The 24,488-nt window shown below is 44.9% G+C and overlaps 1 protein-coding gene across 3 annotated transcripts; it reads left to right on the top strand.

Moving 5' to 3' along the window:
• The first annotated feature begins 656 nt into the window (after positions 1–656).
• Positions 657–24,353, top strand: HSPA4 (heat shock protein family A (Hsp70) member 4). 3 transcript variants are annotated; one of them, XM_054389211.1, is made up of 19 exons: positions 657–788; positions 5,075–5,132; positions 6,705–6,845; positions 8,010–8,132; positions 8,563–8,662; positions 9,061–9,194; positions 11,497–11,741; positions 12,759–12,835; positions 13,100–13,251; positions 14,169–14,269; positions 14,714–14,847; positions 15,936–16,129; positions 17,144–17,150; positions 17,515–17,657; positions 18,146–18,271; positions 21,012–21,119; positions 21,437–21,556; positions 21,894–22,055; positions 23,189–24,353. In XM_054389211.1, the coding sequence occupies exons 1-19, from the start codon at positions 682–684 to the stop codon at positions 23,393–23,395; spliced, it is 2,439 nt and encodes an 812-aa protein (XP_054245186.1). In that variant the 5' UTR covers positions 657–681; the 3' UTR covers positions 23,396–24,353. The 3 variants fall into 3 exon arrangements, with proteins under 3 accessions (XP_054245186.1, XP_054245184.1, XP_054245185.1); XM_054389209.1 differs by lacking the exon at positions 17,144–17,150 and adding an exon at positions 16,452–16,538 and having other exon boundaries at positions 14,169–14,275; positions 15,936–16,117; positions 17,505–17,657; XM_054389210.1 differs by lacking the exon at positions 17,144–17,150 and adding an exon at positions 16,452–16,538 and having other exon boundaries at positions 14,169–14,275; positions 17,505–17,657.
• The last annotated feature ends 135 nt before the right edge of the window (positions 24,354–24,488 follow it).

The following is a 24,488-nucleotide window of genomic DNA, read 5'->3' as shown; positions in this document are numbered from 1 at the left end:
ACAGGTCTGGTGAGGAGCAGCTGTGGGAACTGGGGTTGTTTGTCTGGAGCAGGCTGAGGTGAGACCTTCTAACTCCCTGAAAGGAGGCTGGAGCCAGATTGGGGGTTGTGTCTTCTGCTAAGTACCGAGTGAGAGAACAAGAGGAAATAGCCTCAAATTGCCCCAGGAGAAGTTTAGGTTGGACATGAGTAACAATTTCTTCACGGGGAGGTCAGTGGTGGAGTCCCCATCCCTAGAGTTGTTTCAAAGAGGCAGAGATGTGGTGCTGCGGGTCATGTTTTTGTGGTGGACTTGTCAGTTTCAGGTTTTAATGGTTAGACTGGATGCTCTTGGACCAATTTTCCCTCCAAACCCCCGGCGCTCCTCTGCCCAATTTTTCCCAAGGCAAAGGGGCAGGACAGAGCGCTGTGACTGCCGGCCCCGGACATGACATTACGGACGGCCACGCCCACACGCCTACAGAGCCCCGTCCTCGGGTGGGTTTCCCGCGCTTGCGCTGTGGCCGCCGCCCGAACTCTCGCGACGTTTTCCCCCTCCCCTCCGCGCTGCGCCGGCCGCGGCCCGACGGGATCTTTCGAGAAGTCCCCCCCGCTCTGAGGAGGCAGCGCCCGTCGCGCCGCGCATTTAAACGGGCCGAGCCGCCGCTCCTCAGGCGCCTCAGCTCGCTTTCCTCTTGCAGCCATGTCGGTCGTGGGCATCGATTTGGGTTTCCAGAGCTGTTATGTGGCCGTGGCCCGCGCTGGTGGCATCGAGACCATCGCGAACGAGTACAGCGACCGCAGCACGCCGTGAGTGAGGCGCGGGGAGGGCCGCGCTGTTTTGCCGCCGGGCTAGGCAGCGGTGCTGGGGCTGGCGGCCTTCCCGCGGAGCGGACGGAGCCTTCCGGGCCCGTGCTCACCCGTGTCGCGGGGAGGGAAACGAGCTGGGGACGGGGCTTGCGCTGCGCTTCCCACTGCGGCGGGTCGGGAGAAAGGGGTCTTGGAAGAAAGCCGCGATCAGACGGTGAACGTGGAGAGACAGGTCGGGTGACCCTCTGTGCTCCTCAGCTTTTAGTGCAGCGTGACCAGTTTGTCCTCCCTGAAGCAGGGCTGTGCTGATTAAAAGGACAAAGCCCGTGAATTTAAGGAAAAGCCACCCTAGTTTCCACTGCTGAAAGTAACAAAGCCTAATTTCCTCCAGATCTCCACACCATATCTCTTCGTTCCCGTACAGTTCGGGCCCAGTTTCCCCCAAGCGCACCCGAAGCGCGGAGGTGAAGGCTGAGCTGGTCTTAGCTCTGTGCGAGCTCCTTGGCCTTCCGTTGGATAAAAGCTTAGCAAAGCTGCTTAGCAGCCTTCCTTTTCCTTCGCCATTCCTTTGTTCGGCAGGGAGTTTCACAAAATTTACACCTAATTTTGAGTATTTGAGAGTCTTTTAAACACTCCCTTGACATTAGCCAACAGATTGACAAATTAGAGGGATAGGGAAGTGGAATGTGAATGTGCAGTAAGGTGCCCGACAGCCCCTTTTCTGGGAAGGGGACTAACAGCACAATTTGCTGGTTATTTGAGGCCCGAAGTACATTACACTTTACAACGTATACTATATATTCTGATTCTATCTGTACAAATAATCCTTCCCACACACCTCTCAAGAGTGTGCATTTCCTAGATTTAATAAGAAACTTGGAAGGAAGGAGAGGGACAGCTAAAATAAGGGGAACTCTTCTAAGGATAAATTTCAAAATAAAGATGGGGAAAAAATTCTAGTGCATCAGAGCTGGAGAGGAGTTGTTTGGAAAGCTCTCTAAAAGTATTTCTGCATGGTCCTGTTGTTGTACAGCTTTACATTAAGAAGATAGAGAAGCAAATAGCTCTCTTGGTCAGACAATCGTATCATCTCAGTTTTGGACTTTTTTTTTTATTAATATCACTCACATTTGCTTGAAAAGAGCAGAGGTATAAAATGACCTTGCTTCTAATTAGACAATACCTCAGCCTGTTAATGTCTCAAAGCAATGAATAAAATGGAGAAGGAAATCTTTAATTTGGTACGTGTGATAAAGTGAAGACCAGTCTCTTAAACGTTCTCAAGAATATGGAAGTTTAAAACTTAGATATGCTGGGAAAGTAATTCATATGAAATATTTTATTGCAGTCTTCTAATAGCTCTGGGACTCTGGTTCTCTGGGAGTTCCACTTGTATTTATTTGAGATATGGACACATCTCACTGAAGGAGAGGAGCCACGTAAAATATGAGCTGCAATGCAGGAAAGAATTTGGTTATGAGAAAACTGAAGTGAAATTGGAAGAGAATTAGAAAGTAGTAAGAGTTTAACAAGTCTTAATCTCCCAATCCTGTTCTGAAGGAAACGCAAAACCATTCTCTAAGCTAACTCATCAATTAAAAGATGTTCTTAATGACTTCTGAGTGTTGATCTTGGAAACAAAGCCTGCTTCAGAAAGTGCTCAGCATTTCTGTAGAGTGAGCTGTGGGGGGATGGTGTGAGGTGGTGTAACAAGTTTCCTCATGGATCTAACCATGGTCAGAGTTAAACATTATATTTTAGGATGACTTCCAAGTGTTGGGAAGGATTAGCAAATGTGGGTTAATTGCAATCGTTAGTGTTAAAAGTAAACCCTACTGAACACATTATATCTGGTTGAGTGGCACAGACGTTCTCATCACATACGCTTTCAGCTCTGTACTTGCATTCTTCCAGAGTCCTCCACAATTTGAATGTGCGTATCCAAAAGCAGTGCAAAACATGTTTGTCTTTGAATATGAATGGTCTTAAAGTATAGAGAAAGCAAGTGGAAAATGAGAGACGAAGAAAAAAAGAAGGTTCATTACCCATGTAAGGACGGAGGGACTTGGATTAAATCAAGTAGCTGTAATTGATCTCATGAAGCTAGAACTGAGGAGGAACTGCAGTGTGGAGGAAACATGCTGTCAGGGGACAGGGGATGGCTTCCATGGATGTAACAACTGGTGGGAGGGTGAAGCAGAGCCTGCAGGTGTGTTAAGGAAGCTCAAAGCTCTGCTGAAGTTGCTCTGTTAGACCTCTGATGACATTCACCGTGATTATGGTTTTACTCAAAATGCTATGGTTAGCTCTTCGGTTTCCAGTGAGTAATAGTGTAGTGTTTAATGAGTTAACCCTGATTCCTATGGGGAGCTGATTAAATGAGACTGGTTGAAAATGCCCCTTTACCTTTGCATGGGGTCTCTGTGTGACTCCTTAAGCCTCAGTTGGGAGCCTGGGTTGACTGGAGGGGTTGGAATGGAAAGAAGTGGAACCCAAGTAAAACCATTCTGTCTGTCCAGCTCCACTCCTTGGAGAAGCTTGTCTGTTTATAAAGCCAAGCAAGGGCTTGTTTAAGAATATAGACACTTAAGGGTTTTATTCACTGTCTTTTGATCATCGTGCTGTATCCTTCTGTCAAGACAACCTTCTACCTTGAAATGTTCATCTGGCAGTTTAAAGAGGTCTATAATTGAAATCAGTTAATTTGTGGTGAAAGGGGGCTAATGGCTTGTGACTCTAGAAGTGAAGTAGCTGGGTATTTATTTGGTCCAGGTGAAAAGCACCAATTCGTGTCTTAATTCCTTTCTGGAGAGCAAAGTAAATTAATAACCAAGCTTCCTGTGCAGGGCTCATTAGAATTTTGGCTGTGCTCTGCAGCTCCTGTTCCTCATAGCACAGAACTAGCTCACTTTTTGTTAACTAATCCACTGAACAGTTGTTTCAAATAATAACAGATTCATTTAGAAATGAGAGTTCTGTTGGAACATCTGCTTTAGGGTGGGCCTTGCTTCAGTTGGTACTAGTAAATTGGAAGAAAATATAAAGCAAACACAATTATATCACTGGAGTCTTCAGCTCTGGTCTTGACAGTTCCTGTTTGGAAGAGTAATTCTCAGCCTCATCTGGGATTTGTTTCTTGTGACAGCCTATGGCATAACCCTGCTATAAAGCAGATTCCTGACCTGCTGCATAGAGAGCAGCTTGATTGTGCTGCTGGTATTTTTGTGTGAGTAGTAAAGATCTGCTTAATAGCAAATTTCTTTCCTCAGGAAGTTTACCTCGGTGGTATGAGGAACTTGGATGAGAGGGCTGGATTTATCATTGAATCACAGGATGAGTTGAGTTGGAAGGGACCTTAAAGATCATCTAGTTCCAGCCTTGCTGCATGGGCAGGGACACCTTCCACTAGACCAGGTTGCTCAGGGTACTGTCCAGCCTGCCATTGAACGTGTCCAGGTTTGGAGCCGCCACGACTTCTTTGAGCAACGTGTTCTAGTGTCTCACCTCCCTCATGGGGAAGAATTTCCTCCTAACTTCTGATGTAAATTCAGCGTCTTCCAGTTTGAAGCCATTACCCCTCCTCCCATCACTACATCTCTTTGCAAACATTTAATATTTTTAGGACTCCTACAGTTTGTTAGATATGGAAATCAAGAGGCTTCATGGAGGAGGAATTCCTCCAGGAAGGAGGATTGATTTTTATTTTGTCTCCTTGATTTCTCAGAACTGTAAACTGTCACAAACTAGTTTGGAGTAAAGTGTGATGTTTATTTGTAATGCACAGTGGTGAAACTCAAGCACCAGTCTTTCTCTGCAGGCTTTTCCTTCCTGCTCTTGAAGGGTTTGCTGGGAGGCTTAGTTAGCATTTAGTACAGACCTGTAGGAAGGATTTTTTCTTTCCATATCTGATTTACTTCATGTGTTTTTTTTGTCTGGACAATTGAATACTTCCTACATTATTGGTGAACAGCTTTACCTTTGAGTGGCTTAGATCCATGGGTTATTGCTGAGATAAGGTGCATGCCCAACTAGTTGCTACTTAGATATAAAGCTTGAAGCAAGCTGTCCTGCAATGAGGAGCTTTGCTGTTCTGACTGAATTCAGAGTGCCTGGTTCTTTCCAGAATTCCCAGAGCATTCCATGCATGTGTTGCAGTGAGTGGCCAATTTCCTTTATGCACCAAACACCATTTAAAACACCTCTAGTCCATGATTACTACCATGGAAAGATCTGCAGTGCAGTTCTACTGACTACTCGCTAACTGCAAATCTTTCTTCTCATTCTAGATCATGTATAGCCTTTGGACCCAAGAACCGCTCCATTGGCGCTGCAGCTAAAAGCCAGGTGAGCTCTAGTTTGGGTAAAAGCAGCTTCAGCAGAAATCAGATGGTCAGGATGTGGGTTTTTTATCTCTGATGAGATGACAAATGTCTCTGAGCTGCTGTCGTAGTGCCTCTGTAAGTGTAAGGAACAGCTGAGCTTCATTCAGCTGTTCATCCTGTAATGCTGCTTTGTCATCTTGGGGCAGAAATCTAAGGGCTGGCGGTTGCACAGTGAAATGCACAAAACAGTCTTTGCCTCATAAATGCTGATATATTTCTTTTTTTTGTTGTTTCAAATGTAAATTCTAAAGCTAAGCAGTAGTGTTTCATCCTGCCTTAGCTCATTCCAGTTCATTGTGGTGGGTTTTAATTACCTGACTGCATTCTACAGAATTCCATTAAGTGCATAGTCTTAGCAGAGTGTAAATATATCTTAACTTTCTTGACTCTCCAGTTGAATTACAAACTAATTAACTGTCTTAGGCCTTCTGGCTTATACTTCGAGTTTCTGTTGGTGTAGGTAGGTAAATATGATTTAATGACTGAGAAGTGAAGGTGATTTGTCCTCATGCCGTTTGGGTCCTGTTGTGTCATACCTTGTGTTGCTGTGAAACCCCTATGACCCATGATTTTTCTTTGAAGTCCTCTACAGGAAGTGACTATTCAAACACTTGGGTTTTCTTAGCCTAAAATACTTAGAGATGTGTGAAGATGCATTATCTAGAACTCAAAAATGACTGGATTACAACTATGTTGTTCAAGAACAGAAGAACTGTGCTAGAATGAAATACAGATACTTTTTGTTTTCTGGAATTGAGTGTCTGCTTAGCTTAAAGAAACTGACTGACACAGATCCAGTAGAGATGAGGTATGTCCTGCAGAAACTAAAGGTACAGCAAATCCAGTCCAGGTTACAGAGGAAATAGACACTTGAATCTGAACCACAGGTATATGTTCCATGGTGCAGTGCTTCTCTGATTTGTCATTCACTGTGGGCTTTTGGTATGTGTCTTGCTCTGATCTCAGTGAGGAATTCAACTTCCCTTGCACCACCTGAATGCCAGATAGAACAATTTTTCACTTCTCCATTTGGACTGATCTCTTAATGAAAGACAATCTACCTTTTCTCAGCTTGGTATCACCGTAGGGCCCTCTTGACCTTTTAAAGCTTCCTGACAAGGGACTTGAGCTGTTCTGTGAGAATATGTGTTGATTGTCAGATGCATGTGATGAACCTTAACTGGAGTTTATATCAACCTGCTTGTTGTGTTTGAACTTTACTGGCTGCGATGGTAGGACACAGGGAAATGGGAAGAGCACTTTGCCAATGCGTCCTAAGAAAATTTAGCCCTAATGGAATCACTTTTTGATAGACTCTTGGCTCAGTTTTCCAGCACATGTTGTATTTTATATCTCATTCCTGTAGGTTACCTCAGCGGTTGGAGAGAAGTTGCCTTCTAGCAACTCTTGATATTATTAAGATACAAACAACAAAAGTACTCTCTCTGGTGAGAGAAGCATGAGAAGAAAACTCTTCTGTTTGAAATTCAGATGTTCCCCTGACACGCTGTATTAAAGATTTCTTTTCCTCTAGGTTATTTCAAATGCAAAGAATACAGTACAAAGTTTTAAAAGATTTCATGGTCGTGCATTCTCAGATCCCTTTGTTCAAGCTGAAAAAGCAAGCCTTGCCTATGAACTTGTCCAGCTGCCAACAGGCTCAACTGGCATCAAGGTGAGTCTGGTGTGTTTGGAATAGAGCCAGGGGAGGAAACTGATAAGTTCCCCTTTTATCTTTTTATTTGAATCTGCTTGCTGTAGTTTCTGCTCTCTTGTGAATGGAAAGCCTTAAATTAGGATGAAAAGGGATGCAGATGGGCTCTCCAGTGCTAGCCAAGACTGGTTTTAGTTGTGGAATTTCTCTGCCTTACAAAGCTGGTCTCAGCCAAATGCAGTGCTTTTGTCCTTAACTCCATACTGAATTTGGAAGACAAGCTACTAGACCAGTGTCCCTGCCTAGCGGCTGCCCAGATGCTCCAAGAGTGGAAGGTGTCAGCACCTCAGGTAAAATTGAGGGCTCTGAAGCTGCTGAGCATCTCATGCCTGAAGCGTTTCTGAGGAGAAAAGGCTGAGAGCCTTGGGGCTGTTGAGCCTGGAGAAGAGCAGTCTGAGAGGGAATCTGATCAATGATCAGCAGGAGCTAAAGGACCTGTGGGGGGCAAGAGGATAGGGCCAAACTCTTGTCAGTGGTGCCCCATGACAAGGCAAGGGGCAATGGGCACAAAGTGAAACCCAGGAGGTTCCTTCTGAACATGAGGAGAAACTTGTTTGGTGTGAGGGTGATGGAGCTGTGGAGCAGGCTGCCCAGAGAGGTGGTGGTGTGTTTCTCTAGAGGTCTTCCAAACCACCTGTCAATTTTGATCCTGTGCAAGGTGCTGTGGTGGCCCCTGCTTTATCAGGGGGCTGGACTGGATAGTCTCCAGAGATCCCTTTCAGCCATGCTAGGATTCCATGAAATGGTGAGAATTGTTTTTTTTAATAACAGGTGGAGCTTCCTATTTGGGTTTTAGTGCTAATTAGCTTATTCAAGACCAACTGATCTATTTTAAGTTAAAACCAAAGGGAGGGAGGCATTCCAGGTATTAGCTGGCAGTCAGGATTTGAAAAAATGCAGAAGGCAGAGCAGCTTTGGCTGTGTCAGTTCCTGAATGTTCATCCCAGTGCTGATGTTACCTCCTTTTAACTGTTCTGCACAGGCCAGGCTGTCAGGGAATCCTCTTAAGCTGCCCTAGTGATAACTTGATTTTAGTAAAGACTGCTTCTTGTATATGTTCCTTATGTATTCAAAGTGTGCATTTTACTGTGGTGTAATGTTTGTGTATACAATTTTTATTCGAAGGCCATGTATATGGAAGAAGAAAGAAACTTTACTATTGAGCAGGTGACGGGAATGCTCCTTACCAAACTAAAAGAGACTGCTGAGAATGCTCTTAAGAAGCCTGTAGTTGACTGTGTTGTTTCTGTAAGTATGGAATAGCAAATAAGTCACTTATTTGGTTGTCATAAAATGCAGTGACTACAGCATTAATTTGCCCTTTAAACTGGAATATTTAGCTATTTGCTGTTTAAAACTGAATCTTACTCACATCTCTTCTTCATTAAGGGTAAAATGTCCTAAATTGCAGCTAATTAACAGCATAAAAAACATTTGCTACCTGCTTCTGGCTCTTTGCTTGTACGATGAGTGGCTTGAAATAGAATGGCAAGATTCACAAAGTAACTGTCTTTATTTTTTCTTGTGTGTTTTGCTTTGATTTTTCTCTTGCAACTGAAGCAAATATTAATAAATCTGAAGGATACCTCAGCTGTGCTCTGTACTGACTCGCTCCACACACTTGTAACTCTGCTAAAGATACCTCTTCTAAATGTTAATATTGTGTGATCTTTTGCAGGTTCCTTCTTTCTACACAGATGCAGAAAGGAGATCTGTGATGGATGCTACCCAGATTGCTGGTCTCAACTGTCTGAGACTAATAAATGAAACAACTGCAGGTAATATTTTCTTTTTTCACTTGATATTGAAGTTAATTAGATAAAAGGGCTTTTAATCTGTTGCTGAACCATGCCCTCTGGGTTTGTTAACTTAAACTTCACCAACTGATCTATTTTAAGATATGGTCTGTTTTTTTTTTTTTTTTTATATTGCTTTATAGAGGCATGAAGATACTTCTTGAGTATCTGTCCTAATGCAGCTGCTAAGAGGGGATAATTCTCTTTAATGTCTTTCCATGCTCTTTTAGCATTGGGAGTTAATCCTTTAACAAGAGAATTTTGTGTAGCTTGACAAGTAAGCTGAAATGTTAATGCTGTTTACTGATGTACCACTTTTTCTTAAGGAATTACAAAAGGGAATGTTCTAACTGTATTCCTTGACTCTTCTTCCCTTGTAGTTGCCCTTGCCTACGGAATCTATAAGCAAGACCTGCCTGCCTTGGAGGAGAAGCCACGGAATGTTGTTTTTGTGGATATGGGGCACTCTGCATATCAAGTTTCTGTTTGTGCATTCAACAAAGGCAAACTGAAAGTAAACAATCCATTACACATCCAGTTTAATTGTGGGTAGAAATACTCCTCGGTGCAGACATGGCCTGCTGGCTTCACCCAGGAGCCTTCAGACAGCTCAATTTATCTTCAGATTGCACTTTGAGTTTGAAATAGGGTAGGAATTGGAGAGCTTGAGCGATGTGTGGAGGAAGCAAATGAGCCTTAATCAGCAGACTTTGGAAAAGAGTGAAAAACTTGCAATACATGATCTGTGTAGAGATTCTCATATCTGACTGGATGTTGCTTGCAAAATATACTCCAGCTCAGCCTTGGGTTCTAGTATGGACAGGAATTCCTAGAGTGGGGCAAGTGACCAACACTGCACACTCACTGTGGTGCTCATGTAAGAGCAAAAACTCCAAAGCTGGGCATGGAAGCTAAGCAAGTATGGTGCACTTCTGAGTGTAGGTGGCAAGAGTTCTGCAATGAATTTTGTTTCTCAATTTTCCTCTTTAGGCAACCTAACCTTCCCTCAGATTTGTCTTTTAAACTTGGAAACCATGGAAATATCAATGATGCTTTTCAGTATGGAATAGAGCTGGACAGCAAGGCAGTTAAAACAGTGTGAAGATCAACCCTAGACTGGAAGAGTATTGAGAATAATGTCAGACTTCACTGATTACTGTTGCTAAAAAACAATGATCACAATACATGGAAAGAGTAGAATTAGCTGAGGTGGCTGGGCTACAGATATTCTTTGTAGATAATTCCCTCATCAGAAGTGAACACCTGTTTGCAAGAGTTAACAACACTTATTCTCTTTGTTTTATTTTTAGCTTGCTGTGAGCATGTTCCACCATTATGAAGCATCAAATATTAAACTGGGATGTGATTCAAATGGACAGTAGCTATGCAGCGTTTGGAAACTCTGCTTACAGCATAAGTTTCTGAACAGATTGTGTTGCTAAGCCTTGCCTTGTCTTAATAAACCTCCTTTAAAAGCTGTCACCTCATTACAGGAGGTCTGGCTGCCCAAGGATGCTCTTTATCATTTAGATAACAGATGGTTTTCTTCTCCTCGTGCTGCAATACTTGAGAGTCACCATTCAGAGCGGTCTAATGTTTGTGTAGCTGCCAGAATTTCAGTGGTAATGATGGCTGTTTCTCCAACAGCATTTTGAATGCTTGGTAGACTTTGAAAGAGTCATCTTGGGATGTGTATAACTATTACTGCAGTTGCCATCCACAGACTGTAAAATCTTAGTGATGCAATTGCTGCTTGATTGCACTGAAATATAAGGACACTGTGTAATGGGCGCATAAAGAGTGCGACCAGCAGGTAAAGGGAGGTCTCTTCCCCCTCTACTCTGTCCTAGGGAGAGAGGCCACAGCTGCAATATTTGGTCCAGTTCTAGGCTTTGTAGTTCAAGAGAGGGAACTACTGGAGAGAGTCCAGTGGAGGCTACAAAGATGCTGAGAGGCCTGAAGCGTCTCTGTGAGGAGGAAAGGCTGAGAGCCCTGGGGCTGTTGAGCCTGGAGAAGAGGAGCCTTAGAGATCTGCTCAGTGCTCAGCAAGAGCTAAAGGGTGGAGGGCAGGAGGATGGGGCCAGACTCTTGTCAGTAGTGCCCAGGGACAGGATGAGGGGCAATGGGCACAAACTGGAACCCAGGAGGTTCCAGCTGCACAGGAGGAGAAACCTCTTTGGTGTGGGGGTGCTGGAGCCCTGGAGCATGCTGCCCAGAGAGATTGTGGAGTCTTCTTTTCTGGAGAGCTTCCAAAGCCACCTGGCAGTTGTGATCCTGTGAAAGGTGCTGTGGGTGCCCCTCCTAAATTTAGCAGGGGGTTTGGACTTGATCTCCAGACTTCCATGCTGGAGTAAGGGAAGAGCTTAACTGTCACCAACAGTGTCCATGAAATGTGAAGGATAAGTGTGGGACAGCTTTACTCTTCACGGTATCACAGTATATTAGAGGTTGGAAGGGACCTTGAGAGATCATCGGGTCCAACCCCCCTGCCAGAGCAGGGTCACTTAGGGTAGTCTTGCACAGGAACACATCCAGGTAGGTTTTGAAAGCCTTCCAGGAGACTCTTTGGGATGGATTAGACTTACAGACAAGGATAATGAAAACAAATTCCTCTCTGATGTCAGGGATGGGATAAAGAACTTGTCTGCATTTTTTTCATTGTGATTGCAGAGGAAGAGCTGTACTGCTGCAACAGTACTGTGATAGTTGATTTAAAGTTGGGCTATATTTGAAACAATTTGAGGATAACTGTTGGTAGGTTTCACTGAAGTGATGACAGTTTGTGCTGTTACGGAAGAGTTTCCTCTTTTTTTAAGGTTCTTGCTACAGCCTTTGATACCACACTTGGAGGCAGAAAGTTTGATGAGGTGTTAGTTGAGTACTTCTGTGAAGAATTTGGAAAGAAATATAAGCTGGACATCAAGTCCAAGATCCGTGCCTTGTTGCGGCTGTACCAGGAGTGTGAGAAACTGAAGAAACTGATGAGTGCTAATGCCTCTGACCTCCCCATGAACATAGAGTGCTTCATGAATGACATCGATGTCTCTGGAACCATGAACAGGTAATGCTCACACACTTGCAGAGGTTAGCTTTAGAAAGTCCTTCAGTGAAGAGGGACTGAGCCTAAAAAAAAAAAAAAATGTTCTCAGAACTGGAGGGAGAAGGTAAATGCCAGAAAAACATGAGCAGGGTTGCTGCTCAAAATGATGATACTTAGAGACTGGTCAGTGGCCTTGAGTTGAGAGGGAGGCCTCCAAAAGTTGGAAGTGTGCCTAGATTCCTAGAACCACGCTGTCCTGAGGAGAAGAGGCTGGTGGCGGCTGAAAAGCTGAGTGTGAGTCAGCACTGTGTGCTGCCAACCCAGAGCCAGCTGTGTCCTGGGCTGATACCAAGCAACATGGGCCTCAGGTGAAGGGAGAGGATTCTGCCTCTCTGCTCCGCTCTGCTGAGACCCCACGTGCAGTGCTAGGACCACCTCTGGACTCCTAAGCACAGGAGAGACATGAACCTGTTGGAGCAGGTCCAGAGGAGGAAACAGCAAGGGCTGAAAGCCCTCTGCTGTGAGGCCATGCTGAGAGCGTTGGGGTTGTTCAGCCTGCAGAAGGCTCCAGGGAGACCTTAAAGCAGCCCTCCAGAATTTGAAGGGGGCTCCAGATGAGGTTGGAGAGGAACTTTGGCTTCAAACTGGAAGAAGATGGATTTAGATCAGATATTAGGAGGAAATTCTTGCCCATGAGGGTGGTGAGGCATTGGAGCAGGTTACCCAGAGAAGCTGTGGAGGCTCTGAGCCTGCCACTGTTCAGAATCAGGTTGGGTGGGGCTTTGAGCAACTATCTAGCAGTTGGTTCCCCTGCTCATGGCAGGGAGGTTGGAACTAGATGATTTTTAAGGTCCTTTCTGACCTGAAGCAGTTTGTCTGGGGAATATACTGAGTAAGTTTAAAACCAGGGTTGCAGAGGGGTAAATTCCTGCAGTAGGTAGGTAAGCTGGCATTCTGTCTATCTTGGTATCCTGTTGTATTTGCAGTATTAATTTGCTTGTGGTGTAATCTGGCTTTATTGATGGCTTCTTCCAACAGGGGCAAGTTCTTGGAGATGTGTGATGGGCTCCTTGCAAGAGTAGAACCACCCCTTCGCAGCATACTGGAGCAAGCCAGTAAGTGTAAAAGCATGTTGTGTTCTACACAGAAAAGAGACATCTGTAATGCAGCCTTCCTCTGGGTGTCAGAGGAACTTGGGCAGAAGGTTTAGCACACGAACAATTTCTTAGTTTGTGAGAAGTTTTAAAAAGCAAAGAACTGAAATTCTAATTGCTTAGAACCTTGGAGAACAAGATTTAAAATAGTGCTTGGTCTAGTAGAGCTTTTAATTTGTCAGCATATTCATGCAAAACTCAAGTTAATGTCTGACTCCTTTCTAGAGTTAAAGAAGGAGGATATCTATGCAGTAGAGATTGTTGGTGGCACCACAAGAATCCCTGCTGTGAAAGAGAAGATCAGTAAATTTTTTGGCAAGGAAGTCAGTACAACCTTGAATGCAGATGAGGCTGTTGCACGAGGTTGTGCACTGCAGGTAAAGAGTGCTGGGTTTCAGCTGTGAGGACTGCACTCCATAAATATTTGAGCATGTCCATTCTGTGATACTCAGGAAGTATTTGAATAAGCTTCAGGAAAGCAGGTGGAAGAATGCAAATAGCAACTTCAAGTGATTCCTTTGTGCTGGTTGTCTAAGCCAAATTAGTGGGTCAGTGTCACTTGAAGTGAAACATTCCCTGCTTCTGCTATGGCTGGAAGCTGGGGGGCCAATAAAGCTCCTATGATGGTGTTTTCTCCTCCAGGCTCCTTTAGGTGCTTAGGTTAAACAGAGGAAAAAAATGCAGTACTAGTGGTATGTCAGGTGATTAATAAGATGGATGGAAATGAAAGCTGAAGTCCTTGCCTATGGAAATCTGTGTCCTTAACCGGAATTGCTCACCATGGACTGGCTTAAGCAGTAGTAAATTATTGTTACTACTGCTAGCATCTCTTGAGTGCAGCGTAATTTTTACTCTGGTCACATCTCCTCTAAATATTCAATATGGGCTTTCTGGCTCTGATGAAACAGAGAGAGATGTGACTGGAATCTCCTTGGAAAGAGTTCTGTGTCATGGTAATGCAAAAAGCCTGGGTCTGTTACTCCAAAGTAACTTTACTTGGGGTTTTCTGATTTTCTTATGTTGGCACTAAAACCCATTTGGTAGCCAAACCATAGCAAGCCAAACCTGATGGCTTTAAAATGTGTATTTCCCTTTTCAGGGTGAACAGATTGTGCCAACTTCCTGAAGAGGGAGGGTATTTGTGAGCTTTCAGAGCTTGTTATGCAGCTCTTAAGTCCAGCAGTGTTATTGTCCCTTAACCTAGAGTAAATCTACATACTAAGCAGCGTAAACAGCTGCTTGGTGAATTAAATGAAGTTTGAATGTTTGTAATATGGCTCTTGTGCTCTTCCAGTGTGCTATTTTATCGCCAGCTTTCAAAGTGAGAGAGTTTTCCATCACAGATTTGATACCCTATCCCATTTCTTTGCGATGGAATTCACCAGCAGAGGAAGGGTTAAGGTAAAATTTTTCACTCTTCTTGCATGATTACATATAGCTTAAAGCTGACAGCTAGAGTAAAGAACACTTCTAAAACAATATCCACTACACAGTCTGAGCATTGCTAGTTTCTGGAATTGATGACAGTGGAAAAAGCCAGGGGTGGTTAGTGGCTTAGCACTGCCTATATGGCTATCGGCTTCAAGTTGTTTCAGGGGAGGTTTAGGTTGGACATTAGAAATAGTTTCTTTCCCAGAAGGGTTGCCAAGCCCTGGCCCAGGCTGCCCAGGGCAGTGGTAGGCTTCACATCCCTGGAGGGGTTTCAAAGCTGTGGAGATGTGCTGCTGAAGTTTAGCAGCAGACTTGGTAGGGTTAGATAATGGTTCAATTTGATGATCTTAAAGGTTTTGTCCAGTCAAAAAAATCTGTGATTCTGAGTACTGTGTTTTCTCTTTACAGTGACTGTGAGGTCTTCCCCAAGAATCATCCTGCTCCATTTTCCAAGGTCCTCACATTCTACAGGAAGGAACCATTTACTCTTGAGGCATACTACAGCTCTCCCAAGGAGCTCCCTTACCCAGATCCTGCTATAGGTGAGACAATTCTATAGTTTCAGACTTTGTATGGTCTGGAAATGTTTTCCGAAGTCCTGGATTTACAGTAAAATAAGTGGTGCTGGATAAACAGCATAATAGAGCATCCTAATGTTGGAGCAAACTTGAAAGGGGTGTAGTCAGAGTTAAGTAGTCTCCACTGTGATCCAACTAGCACCAGCTCTTATGGCATACCACAGGAAATTTCTGGTTTCTGAGTCCGAGAATCACAGAATCAATAAGGTTGGAAAAGACCTCAAGGATCGTCAAAGTCCAACCTGTCACCCAAGACCTCATGACTATTAAACCATGTCACCAAGTGCCACGTCCAGTCCCCTCTTGAACACCTCCAGGGATGGTGACTCTACCACCTCCCTGGGCAGCACATTCCAACATCTAACAACTCTCTGAAGAACTTTCTCCTCACCTTGAGCCTAAACTTCCCCTGGTGCAGCTTGAGACTGTGTCCTCTTGTTCTGGTGCTGGTTGCCTGGGAGAAGAGACCAACCCCCTCCTGGCTACAACCTCCCCTCAGGTAGTTGTAGACAGCAATGAGGTCACCCCTAAGCTTCCTCTTCTCCAGGCTAAACAGTCCCAGCTCCTTCAGCCTCTCCTCATAGGGCTTGTGTTTGAGGCCTCTCTCCAGCCTCATTGCCCTTCTCTGGACATGTTCAAGTATCTCAATGTCCTTCTTAAATTGAGGGGCCCAGAACTGGACACAGTACTCAAGGGGCAGCCTAACCAGTCCTGAGTACAGGAGCACAATGAATTCCCTGTTCCTGCTGGTCACACTATTCTTGATGCAGGCCAGGATGCCATTGGCCTTCTTGGCCACCTGGGCACACTGCTGGCTCATGTTCAGCTGGCTGTCAATCAGTACCCCCAGGTCCCTTTTTGTCTGGCTGCTCTCCAGCCACTCTGACCCCAGCCTGTAGCGCTGCATAGCACTGCTGAGTAAAAAAACCTGTAGGATTTTCTATGCTCCTGACTGTGATTGTGATCTGTTGTCAGCCACAGTCAGGTTGTTTTTCCACACTCAGTGATGAAGTTAACCAAATGGTTATTTTTTTCTCTCTGGGATTATTTAGCTCACTTCTTGGTTCAGAAGGTCACTCCTCAAACAGATGGCTCCAGTTCGAAAGTGAAGGTCAAAGTTAGAGTGAATATCCATGGTATCTTCAGTGTTTCAAGTGCATCTCTAGTGGAGGTTCATAAATCAGATGAGAATGAAGAGCCTATGGAGACAGATCAGCACGCAAAAGAAGAGGAGGTAGGAGACTCTGTATTGCTCTTACCTACTTTGCCAGCTGTTCATCAGTTTTCTAGGTTCTGAGACTAAAGATTTAGTAGATAAAATATGAACATGTGATGAAGTACCAATGGAAGTTATGTCAGTGCCTGGTCTCTTGTGAGATACAGAAGTTGTTAACCATGCTGGGAGTGTTGTTTGCCTAAGCAAAGATTTGTAATTAATGGGGCTCCATTTCAGTTTTCATTCTGTGTCTTTGGCCTAATGAATGTAAGTGATGTGATCAGCCTAAGCACTGGAGCAAGGACTTGTATGCCCACGGTTTGGTACATTGTATTTGATCTCTGATTTTCAGAAGATGCAAGTAGACCAGGAAGAACAGAAGGCTGAAGAACAACAGCAGGCTCAACCTGAGAACAAGGCAGAGTCTGAAGAGATGGAGGTAATGTGAATGTCTGAGATTTCTGTTTTCTTACAGGGTATTTGTGGGAGATTCTTGAGAATGTAGTGTGTGAGCATCTACTGCATTTGGCATAGCTCTGGAAGCTAAGCTTCTCTTGGGATGTGTAGAATTGTTTTGGGTGAAGAGACCTCTGAGATCATGAAGTTCACCCAGGAACCCAGCACTGCCATGTCACCACTAAACCATGGCACTCAGCACCACGTCTCCATGGCTTTGAAACCTCTTCAAGGATGGGGACTCCATCACTGCCTTAAGCAGTCTGGTCCAGGGCTTGACAGCCCTTTTGAGGGAGAAATTGTTCCTCATGTCCAAACTAAACTTCCCCTGGTGCAACTTGAGGCTGTTTGCTCTTGTCACCTCTTCATCATTAGAGGGACCAACCTCAACCTGGCCCCAGTCTCCTTTCAGAGAGTTAGAGAGCAATTAGGTTTCCCCCTCAGTCTCATTTTCTTCAGGCTGAACAACCCCAGTTGCCTCAGCTGCTCCTTGCTAGAGCTGTTCTGCAGACCCTTTACCAGCTTTGTTACCGTTCTCTGAACCTACTCCAGCACCTCGATGTCCCCTTTGTCCAAAACAGACTCCAGTATGACAGTCTGTGATGAGCAGTATGACAGTCTGTGATGAGAGTTTTAGCAGTGCATGAATGGCATAGAGAACTGCTGACCTGTTAGGTGACCTAGTACTGATAAAACAGGTGACCTCTCCTATTCCTGGGACAAATAATCATTTAGTTTGAAATACCTGAGCAGTGTTCTGGTGAAAGCACACTGGTGGCCTTAGGAGTGTAGCCAGTGTGCCAGAAAAAGGCAGTTAATGATCTTGTTAATTACCTGACTAGCAGCTGTAGTGCCAGAATGACAGGTAGTGCTCCTGTTGATTATTACCTCAGGGTTGCTTTTTCACTGACTGGTGATGCTGGTTTTACTTTGACTTTCTTTAATGCAGACTTCTCAAGCTGACTCAAAAGACAAGAAAGTGGATCAACCACCTCAAGCCAAGAAAGCTAAAGTGAAGACTACTACTGTGGACCTTCCCATTGAGAATCAGCTGGTGTGGCAGATTGGAAAAGATATGCTGAACTTATTCATTGAGAACGAGGTAAACTCCTGCTGCCCTAGCTAAATGTTTCATCTGTTAGCCAAAAATGTTGATGTTCATTCAACATGGTTAAGGGTGATCAAGTTAAAATGAAAGTGGGGGAAAAGTATAGGTTTTTGAGGAGAACAAGAGTGCCTCATGAAGCCAAGAAATATTCTTCCTGTGAAGTGAGTGCTGTAATGCACTGGAGCTGTTCTGCAGGAAGGCAGCTTCACAGGGTGGTTATATCCACCATCACCTGCAGTTACATGGTACTTGATGGCTCCTGCCATCAGGGTGAAGGTTGCTCAGCTGGAGCAGTGGTGTTCTATGATGTATCAGCTGTGCCACAAAAAATGAAAGTAGTTTTTATTCATGTTTAGAACAGTTCTGTAAACCAAAGTATTTCAGAAGTTTTAGTCAAACAAAAGCCTTGCTAACCAGGCAACCTGGCAATAAATGTTAAATAATTAGCCTTTTAGCTTAATAACTTGTTAATTTGTTCACAGGGTAAGATGATAATGCAGGATAAACTAGAGAAGGAGAGGAATGATGCCAAAAATGCGGTGGAAGAGTATGTGTATGAGATGAGAGACAAACTCTGTGGGGCTTATGAGAAGTTTGTTAGTGAAGATGTAAGTATTGCCAGATTGATTGTCATCTGTTCTGTTACCACAGAATGGGTTGGGTTGGGTTGGAAGGGACCTCCAAAGGTCGTCTAGTTCAAATCCCCATGCTGTCAGCAGGGGTATCCTCAACTGGATCAAGTTGCTGAGAGCCTTGTCTAGCCTGACCTTGAAGATCTCCAGGGATGGGACCTCAACTACCTCCCTGGGCAATCTGTTGCAGTGTTCCAGCACCCTCATAGTAAAGAACTTGTTCCTAACATCCAATCTAAATTTCCTCTACTTTCAAACCCTTGTCCCATTGTCCCTCATCCTATTACTGCAGGCCTTTGTAAACAGTTCCTCTGCAGCCTTCTTGTAGGCCCCTTCAGGGACTGGAAGGCTGTTTGAAGGTCTTCCCAGAGCCTTCTCTTCTCCAGGCTGAACAACTGCAGCTCCCTCAGCCTGTTCTTGTAGCAGAGGTGTTCAGCTCCCTAGACCGCTTTTTGCAGCCTTCCTCTGGACTTGCTCCAATAGGTCCATGTCCTTCCTAACCTCTGGTCTGTATCAGAAGCTGTTAGACCATATTTTTAGACTTTAAATACAGAGAAGTTGCTTTTAACTTCCCTGGATCTGAAGAGCTGCCTTCTAAATGTAGCCCAAGTACAGGCCAATGGTACCCTGGGTGTATTGTGTGTTCTTTGCTAAAACAGTTGCAGCAGTTAAGATCCTACCAGAGTGTGTGTTTGTAGGATGAAGCAGGCTAGGAGCACTTGCACTAGCCTTTTAAGGCAACCAGTTCTATTTTTGCTCTTTGTTAATACATAGGGTTACTTTAAAAAGAAAAATACTCCAACAGCTCTTTTTAGGGACACAGGTCTTTGTAGGATGTTTGCAAGGTAACACACTTGGGTTGGGGCAATCCATGTTGTCAGTCCAAGCTGGGGAGCAAGAGGATGGAGAGAAGCCCTGTGGGCAAAGACTTGGTGGATGAAAAGCTGGACGTGAGCTGGCACTGTGTGCTGCCAGCCAAGCCCCAACAGTGTCGTGGGCTGATCCCCAGCAACATGGGCAGCAGGTGGAAAAGAGGGGATTCTGCTCAGCTCTGCTGAGACCCCACCTGCAGTTCTGGGGCCAGTTCTGGAGTCCTCAGTACAGCAGAGATATGGACCTGTTGGAGTAGGGCCAGAGGAGGCCACAGCAATGCAGGGAGAGTTGGAAGCCATCTGTTGTGAGGCCAAGCTGAGACAGTTGGGTTTCTTCAGCCTGGAGAAGAGAAGGCTCCAGGGAGACCTTCTGGTGGCCTTTCAGTGGCTTAAAGGGGACAGTCAGAAAGCTGGGGACAGACTTCTGAGCAGGGCCTGTTGTGGCAGGACAAGGAGGGTTGGTTTGATGCAGATTGGAGAGAAGGGAAATGATGTTCACACAGAGGGTGGTGTTCCAGGTCGGGTTGTTTGAGGCTCTGAGCAACCTCCTCTAGTTGCAGATGTCTCTGCTGACTGCAGTGGGAGGTTGGAATAGATGAGCTTGAAAGGTCCTTTCCAGCCCAACCAGTCTGGGATTCACTGATTGTACAAAAGGTGGGATTAATCTGACTGCTGTATCTGAACAGGTTGCCTAAAAATCTCTTGGTGTCATTAATTAGCTTTCTCTGGTGTGCAAAAGGAGCCTGCTGTGATTACTGTAATTGTAGGTGAGATGATTACATGAGTCAGATGAATTGCTCTGAACTCTTGACTAGACCCCCACCGATTGTAATGGGCGCTTTGCCAGCAGGGCGTCTGCAGAGCCCAGATACCTACAGCAGAGCTGAAATTAGGACAACTGAGATTCATCACACCTTTGCTAAAGATGACTTTTACTCTGTTCACAGACTTGATCATATTGTGATGAGAATGTGAAGAGAGAAAAGGCAAAAATATGCTTTTCTGTGTCAGTATTGAACTAAACTGGGGATGTCCTAGATAGTTCTTCCATAGGCCTGGTCACCGCCATGAAGCCATACTGAAGACTATTTTATTTCTTCTTTATCACTAAAGCAGGATCAAGATTTTTCAGAGTTCTTTACATTCTAAACCTGTAACCCTTCCAGAAAGGTTCCAAAAATAATCCAATGCCATCTACTAGCTAATGGAATTATCTCACTGTGCTGGTTTGAGGCCAGCCAGAACATCTCTTGCCCCAAAAGGGACAAAAGAATGACACACGCAAACAGATTGGAGAGTGATGGAAAGTCTAAGTGGAAAAGCGATTGGTGAAAATACAGGAAAAACTACAAACTACAAAGCATAGTGGAAAAGAACATCCCAAAGCATACAGAGTTCCTTACATAGTACCCAGAGGTTTCCCAATCCTTCCCTCCTCCCACCTGAGGGTCTACCCAATCCCTCAGGGCTCTTCCTTCTCCCCCCCCCCCCCCCCCCCACTGCTAGGCAAGTCTCAGGCTGGCCAGGTCTGAGACTGCCCCCCCCCCCTCCATTCTCCTCCTGGCATTAGGCCTAGTCAGGCCTAAGAGGCCTGAGATACCCCCCGGCGTTACCCGATAAGAGAGGACATCTCCCATGGGAGCAGAGGGGGAAGAAAGAGGAAGAGAATGACTCTGCAGATGGCTTTATAGGACGCAGGATTTATGGGTAGAAATACGTTGTTTCCTGTGTCCACCCCTATTGGGCGAGCACCCAGGACATCAGAGGTGTGCCTCATGCAGCAGTGGCAGGGGGCACCCAGCCCAAACTGCCACACTCACCTATCTTCGTGTGGTTTGCTTCAGGATCGGAATAGTTTCACACTGAAACTGGAGGATACAGAAAACTGGCTTTATGAGGATGGGGAAGACCAACCGAAACAAATCTATATTGATAAATTGACAGAATTGAAGGTGAGTGGCTCTTACAGTCCCACTGGAACTGAACTAGAGAACTTTGGTGAAGGAGGGAGTTGTTTTAGGTCTACTGAGTTGGAGATTGGCACTGGTGACAACCTCCTGGTTTGCATGTTAAGTATCTGAGGAGCAGATATCCTATGAACCTGTAACAATATGGGGTTGAGAGAGCCTCAATTCCTCCTGCAAGTGGAGGGAGGGGTGAAAGTTCCAAGGAGTTGAGAGATGCTGATGCACCCTGTCAGTTCTTACAGGACCATATTTTAATGCCATGTGATTTTTTTTTTTTTTTTACCTGTTGTTTTTTATTTCAGACTCTGGGTCAACCTATTCAAGCAAGATTTCAAGAATCAGAGGAAAGACCAAAAGCATTTGAGGACTTAGGGAAGCAAATTCAACATTACATGAAAATTGTTCATGCATTCAAAGCAAAGGTATTTCCAAGCCTTAACTTGTGGTCTGAGTCTTCGAGTTTGAACTAAGAACCTTTAAACAAAGCTGGTGCTACCCTCCTGGCTGGCTTCTGAGTGCTGTATTTTCAGAAGTGGGTGTTAGCTTGAAAACCTGACAGTCTTTTAGGTGTTGATTTCCTGGGGGAGGGGATAATTTCATTTCTCTGGTTACAGAGCTGTGGATCATCAGCTTAATTGCTCTGCCAACTAGAACAGCCTTCTGACTTAATGGTCTTTCTGGTGTGTTCAAGAACCAGTCATGCAGTTCAGATGTTCAATGCAAATATTTGCATGGCTGCAATTAATTTGGTTGTTTCAGGATGAACAGTATGACCATCTAGATGAAGCAGATATCGGAAAGGTGGAGAAGAGTGCAAATGAAGCCATGGAGTGGATGAACAATAAACTTAATCTTCAAAACAAGAGAAGTCTTACCTTGGACCCAGTTATAAAAGCAAGAGAGATACAAGCTAAAACTAAAGTAAGTCCTTTCATAGAATTTTACAATGGTTTGTGTGGGAAAAGACCTTTCAAGGTCATCCAGTTTAACCCAGGGACATCTGCAACAAGAGCAGGCTGCTCAGAGCCCCAAACAGCCTGACCTGCAGTGGTTCCAGAGATTGGGCATCTACCACTCTCTGGCAGTTTAGGCTGGGTGCCTCCTGTTACTGCCACATGAGTTACACCTCTGGTGTCCTCAGTATCCAACCCAATAAGGTGGACACAGGAAACGGCATATTTCTGCCCATAAATCCTGCGCCCTATAAATCCATCTGCAAAGTCCCTCCCTTTCTCTTTCTTCCCTCTCTATTCCCATGGGAGATGCTCTCTTATCAGGTAACAGTGGGGGAGTATCTCAAGGCCTCTTAAGTCTGTCAAGGCCTAATGCCAGGAGGCGAACAGGGGGGGATGGAGGGGGCAGTCTCAGACCTGGCCAGCCTGAGACTACCCTAGCAGTGGGGGGGAAGAAGGAGCCCTGGGGGTTTTGGGTAGACCCTCAGGTGGGGAGAAGGGAAGAGTTGGGAGGTCTTAGGGTGTTATAAGGGACTCTGTATGCTTTGGGATATTCTTGCCACTACGCTCGTAGTTTTTTGTAGTCTCACCAACTGCTTTTCCATTTGAACTTTCCATCACACTTCAATCCGTTTGTGTGAGTGTCATTCTTTTGTCCCTCTCCAGGCAAGAGAGGATCTGTCTGGCCCCTAACCAGCACACACTCATGAGCAATATGTGAGAAACATCAGTCCTCAACTTGAGTATCCACCTGGTAGGGTCAACAGTTGATTGGAGCAACAGCTTAAAGTACAACTTGGTAGATAAAAACATTAGAACGAGAGGAAATGGCCCGAAATTGTGGTGGGGAGATTGAAGTTGGACATGAGGAACAATTATTTCCTGCAAGAGTGGTCAGGCACTGGAACAGGCTGTGCAGGGAGGTGATGCAGTCAGCATTCCTGGAGTTGTTCAAGATGTGTGGAAATGGCAGTTGGGCACATAGGTTAATGGCCATGGTGGTGTTAGGTTGATTCTTGGACTTAATCCTAGAGGTCTTTTCCAGCTAAAACAATTTTACAGTTCTATGATTTCTAACGGTGTTTTATTTCTGTTTCCTAGGAACTGACAAGCATTTGTAATCCCATAGTCACAAAACCAAAACCCAAAGTTGAACTCCCCAAGGAGGAGCAGAAAGCAACTGAACCCAATGGACCAGTAGAAGGGCAAGGGGACACCAACAGTGGGTCCCCAGCTGCTGAGCCGAGCGCTGCTACCGCTGCTCCCACAGCCCCTGAGAAGAAGCTTCCAGAAATGGACATTGACTGAGTTGCAGCACTTGTTTATATTATTGCAAACTACAATAAAGCTTTAAGTTGTCAACTTTGTACCTTCTGAATCCAGACTGAAGCAAGCTAGTACCATAGCGCTGGGGCGGCCTGCTCAGCGCACTGAGGCAGAAGGCTGCGGTAGCTCACTATTCCTCTAAGCAGTATGATTGTGTAAAAGTGTTGGTGTCTTGACTAGACCTCCAGGCACACAGCACTAATTTCAGTTGGTTTTTTTGTTTGGTTTTTTTAATGTTCAGGGTGAGTCAATCTTACTTTGAAGCTGTACCCTGCCTTGGCAGCACTGGTGTTCTCTTCCCCTGGGGATTCCAGTAGCAGTGTTGATTGAAGTGCCTGTTACCACAGGACTGCAAGAAGATCAGGGGGAGAGGGGGTGTTCCTGCTAGAGGTCATCTCACTGTACTCCAGCCCTTGTTTTAGTGTCAACCAACTAATCTAGGTTTACTCTGATGCGCAGTTCATGGCTATACCAGGTTTGCAAAGCTTCAGTACAGTTCTTCCCTCACCTCATCGATGACTCAGATTCATTTATCTGATACTAAACTTTGCAGCTCTACACTCCTGGATCTGCTCTTTTACGTACCACAGTCTATCTGTGGCTGATGAGCTCATGTAAATTTTTTTGCCTCTAGTTCAAATTAGCTGCTTCTAGAAGAGTGAATGCTTTGTATTTGACTGCCTACACCAGCAGTTGCTTCTGATTTGTTCCTAACTTTCTGAAGGGGGTATGCTTGCTTCCATGAGGCCTTCATTTGGAAGGGGTGGGGGATTTGTTTTGTTTTCCCAGGGGAAAAAAAAAATTATTCATTTGGCTTTTTTTTCCCTATAAGCTTTATACAGTGATTTGCTTCTACTACTGATTGTCATTAAACTTGCACCCATGAATTTGTCTGTGTTAAAATCCAAAGCTGAAAGCACCCGTTCAGATATTGCAAGAAATAAATGCACTGGATTCTATTGGATCAGCTTCTCCAGCTGTTGATTGCAAGGAGGAGGAGACAGTGGGTGGGCGGGGCGGTTGATGATGCGGGCTGTGCCCTTCCTTGCTCAGGGGCTGCAAAGAGCACAGAAGT

Source organism: Indicator indicator, chromosome 18, assembly GCF_027791375.1.
Source record: "Indicator indicator isolate 239-I01 chromosome 18, UM_Iind_1.1, whole genome shotgun sequence".
NCBI lineage: Eukaryota > Metazoa > Chordata > Aves > Piciformes > Indicatoridae > Indicator > Indicator indicator.
Note: the sequence above shows the minus strand (reverse complement) of the source record. Positions and strands in the feature narration are given on the sequence as shown.